The sequence below is a fragment of the Atta cephalotes genome (genome assembly GCF_000143395.1).
Source record: "Atta cephalotes unplaced genomic scaffold scaffold00011, whole genome shotgun sequence".
In the NCBI taxonomy this organism is placed as follows: domain Eukaryota; kingdom Metazoa; phylum Arthropoda; class Insecta; order Hymenoptera; family Formicidae; genus Atta; species Atta cephalotes.
This window is the reverse complement of record NW_012130075.1, coordinates 4,715,405-4,719,513: the sequence shown is the minus strand read 5'-3', so window position 1 is coordinate 4,719,513 and position 4,109 is coordinate 4,715,405. Positions and strand designations below refer to the sequence as shown.

The window sequence follows — 4,109 nt, the reverse complement described above, 5'->3', positions numbered from 1 at the left end:
ATATATTTCTGCCCATTTTCAATATATTCAATATTTAATAAACATATCTTTTTTACAAATATAATTAAATTTTTTTTATATAAATTTTATTTTTACATAAACGTAAGATCTATTCTATCGTCTATTCCATCGTAGTATGTGTAGAATATGTTCTGTAAGGCTAAATGATATTTACAAGCGTTATAAGCGTAAAACTCGGAACGCATCTTTAATTGTATAATGACATGCGTACGCGCATGCGATCTAAGTCATGATGTCTAGCGATCCTTGAATATCCTTGGATTCTGGAATTATACTGGAATTTTATTCTGGAAAATTCCTAGAAAACCCCCTGAAGTTTCAGAGCTTGCCTAAAATTTCATTATCATTCTTTCATTCTAAAAAAATTAACATAAAAAAAGAAAAAATAATAAGAAGAAAAGTTGTGCTTGAGTATAAGTCCTCCTTTAAAGATGCAATAAGTTACTAATAGAAAATGAGAAACTTGAATTCAACGTCTAAAATACTTAGTAGAAAAATTGTTTGTATCGATAGATGTTCCTTTGATATCATTTAGTAAGCAAGAAATAATATTGTTCCAAATTTGTTTTAATTCATTCGTATAGAATTCTAACTTAAATACAATGCATATAATATACAAATCGATGAAAATTAATTAAATAATGAAAATTAATCGATGAAAAAATCAAAATTTTGTGGAATGTCCTGGATCTTTGAATTGACTAGTCAGATTTTGTCAACATCGTGCTAAATGTAATATAAAATAAGATTTTATTGCAAAATATTAGAAAGAAGCGACTGAGCATAAATGAGTGACTAAATTTAATTGTAAATTTCTTTGCAATCCTAAAATGAAACTAATTTCATTAGTTTAAAAAAAATAAAATGGAAGATTATAAAATCATTTTCATAATTTTATTTTTTAAAAAAAGAATCAAATGATGTTTCACGATTCTAGCGCAAAAATCTTTTTAAATGTTGTACGTAAGATATTTTGAAATATAACAATGAATAAATTCTTGATAAATATTTTATAGATGAAAAGAGTAGAAAAGCGTTCATGTATTTTATATGTCAGTGTATATACTTTTTGAAAAAAAAGTTATGCTCAAATCTAGATCATTTTCTCGATAATGATAAATGCGTAGGACTTTTTTCGAAAACCTTATCGAGAGAAATCGAAACAGTCCTATGACATTTTGCCATGTTTCGTCGCTGTTTTTGAAATGACTTATTCAAATCTGTGCCTAACTTTTTATCAAAGAGTGTATATAATATGTACGCGCGCGCGCACGCACACACATACCTATGCAAAATTTTGTTAGTATTATTTTCGCATTATTATGAGACTGAAAGTGCTAAAATAATAATCAGAGAAGGTACTTTTTATTTTATCATTATTCATCATTTATCGATATATATGGACATATGTCGGCAATAAAAAAAAGAAGTTGAAAGAACGGAAAGAAGTAATTTGCAATTCATGAAATTCGTAAATATAAAAAAGTTAAATATTATATCACATACATATATCTAACTGTATGGTTACATATAAAGCGAATCTTACCGGTGTTTTATTTCAAATTTGTCCGCGCATTGTTCCGATTGGCCGAGATGAGGGAGTAGTCACCCTGTAATGGTGGTGACGCGCGCTCGCAGCGTCGCACAGCATCAAGCGTCAACCGTCAACAACGTCAACCGCGTTTAGTGGTTAGTCGATGCGCGCCAGCGCAGTTTGTAACCGGTATTGTATAGTAGTTGGTACGCGGATACATCAGGGTACACCTGCTTTCATTCTCTCCGCTTCTCTCCGCGTAGAAGAGAATCAAGAGCAGAGGAGAAACGCTAAGCTAAGTGGCTCGTGCATCAAAAGAAAGACAAATCAAAGAATATCTTGAGAGAAAGGTGAGCCCGTGGAAGGTGAGCCCGCGAGAGATGAGTACTCCGGTGAAGAAGGTACCCATTCATCTGCAGGTGAGTACGTTTGAGCCAGTTTTAGCACCTGCTATGCAAACTCCCCCCCCCCCGCTGCGTGGCTGTTAGTTTTGCGCTGAAGAAAAGGCACATTGTTATTTTTATCTATGTGCAATGACGATTTTATCTATATGATGAGCGAGGAACAGTAGTAGCTCGATAAATTGCAATAAATTAGCTCTTCATAGGAAGCGTTGCTTGTACTTTTTATAGTGTCTTCTTTCTCTTCAACCCCTAAATACATATATGTAAATTTATCTCATTTTAAATACACAAATTTTAAGATTTCAAGCAATGTGTGCGAGTAAAGTAACTTATAAAGATCACGGGTTCAATTTCTACCCTCTGCGCTCTGAAATCTCGTCGTCGCGCTGCTGGGCGTTAACAAGATTTTCTTCTGTTTTCGTGTATCGAAATAAAAATTGTTAAACAACATTCCACAAATTTTTCAATTTTTCAGAAAATTATATTCATCTTGATCGAGAGCGAATCTTTTTTCTACAATATTTTAACATTCTACAATATTTTAAATGCGTGTCGTGAAAGTCTTCATCATCGAGAGTATCATATATTCTATGGAGAAAGAAATTTTTGAACAAAACTATTTTTGAAAAAAATATTAAACGTTGAGAGAATCATATCATTGATTTATCAAAGAGTACATTCGTCGACGTTAAAAATTAAAATTGAATTAAACTAACAATCGAATTAAAATAACAAACTCTAATTGCGTTTTAACTTTTATCTCACTTTCTCCTAAATGAATTAAAGTCTGCACTTTTCAATTTTACCCACTTTTGCGCTTTCTAATCGTACCAATTTTTCTACTTACACTTAAAATAATTCGATTTATTCGAAACAGAGTACTTGTACGTACGTAATAATTAAACTTGTATTTTTTTAGAATTGTTTGCAGCTTGCTTTAAAATATCACAAAAATTATTACATTTGTACGTACATACCCAGATAGCCAAGTCTGTAGAAAACAGATTTTTTTAAATGTCTGCTACATACTGCTATGCCAACAAAATAACAATAGAATTAGATGTACATAATACTGTTGACAGATTGCTAGAAAAAATGTAACAGAATCTGCAAGCGTCAGATAATGTCGGCAGGATCTGCTCAGTTTCTGCCAACAATTTGCCTTTATGTTATATCGACAGGCGATGTTAACAGAATACAATGCGTATTCCTATGCGGACGCAATTGATGGTAGACTGCCGTCATTTTCTGCTCGAATCTGCTGAGAGTCTGCTAGAAGACTGCAGACATTTTGTTATCTGGGTACGTACTGGAATTTTACTAAAGTATGAAATTTACTGTGGGAATGAGAAATCTGCATTAATATACCTACTAATTAATAAACAACAACGATATTTGTAATCAGTAATTGATAGATTTAAACGGTATCGATATATTTTTTGTTAATATCCATTAATATCCGTTAATAATTGTCCGTTTATAGCTTGGATTTGAAAAATATATGATACGACTTAATCGTGCTCCCGATCGCATGAGAACTCTTAGCGATACCGTTTATCTTATTGAGGTTATCGTTTGCATATGACATAATATGCATTTAATCGGAGTAACACGACTGCTAGAGAGTACTCGTTCTATTTTTTGAATTTTATATATGTGCATGCGTGTTTATATCTTGTTAGATAAGTGATAAATTGTTGACTTTACTTGGTACATCACTATCATCATTTATTTTTTACGTATCAGACATTTTTTAATCAATGAAAATGTTTATAACGTTTGACGCAAATACGATACAATTATGATGATATGCGATTTAAGCAATAATTTATACGTATATATCACATTATGTGCATAAAAATAAATTGTTAACTTTTTTTAATGAATTCTCTCTGATATAGATAAAATTATTTGTTTGATTTATATTTTGAGATTTTTTTTCTTTTAAATTAACTAAAAATTTTATTGTTTTTTGGATATTTGTCAAATTTCTCGGATAAAGATCAATTAATCAATCAATTGCTACATTTAGAAGAAAATGCATCTCGGTGCGCTCTTCTTTTACGTCTCATCATTACTTCAATTGGTATATCAATATAAACATCGCAAGCCTCATATATATATATATATATATATATATATATATATAT

General features: G+C 30.9%; 1 protein-coding gene across 1 annotated transcript in view; it reads left to right on the top strand.

Annotated features, from left to right (window-relative positions):
- Window positions 1-1,935: 1,935 nt before the first annotated feature.
- The window catches only part of LOC105617085 (dihydropyrimidinase), a 23,484-nt gene continuing 21,310 nt past the window's right edge, over window positions 1,936-4,109 (top strand). Inside the window, exon 1 of the mRNA XM_012198664.1 lies at window positions 1,936-1,974. Coding sequence (XP_012054054.1) covers window positions 1,936-1,974 — 39 coding nt within the window. The remainder of the gene's footprint in view (window positions 1,975-4,109) is intronic.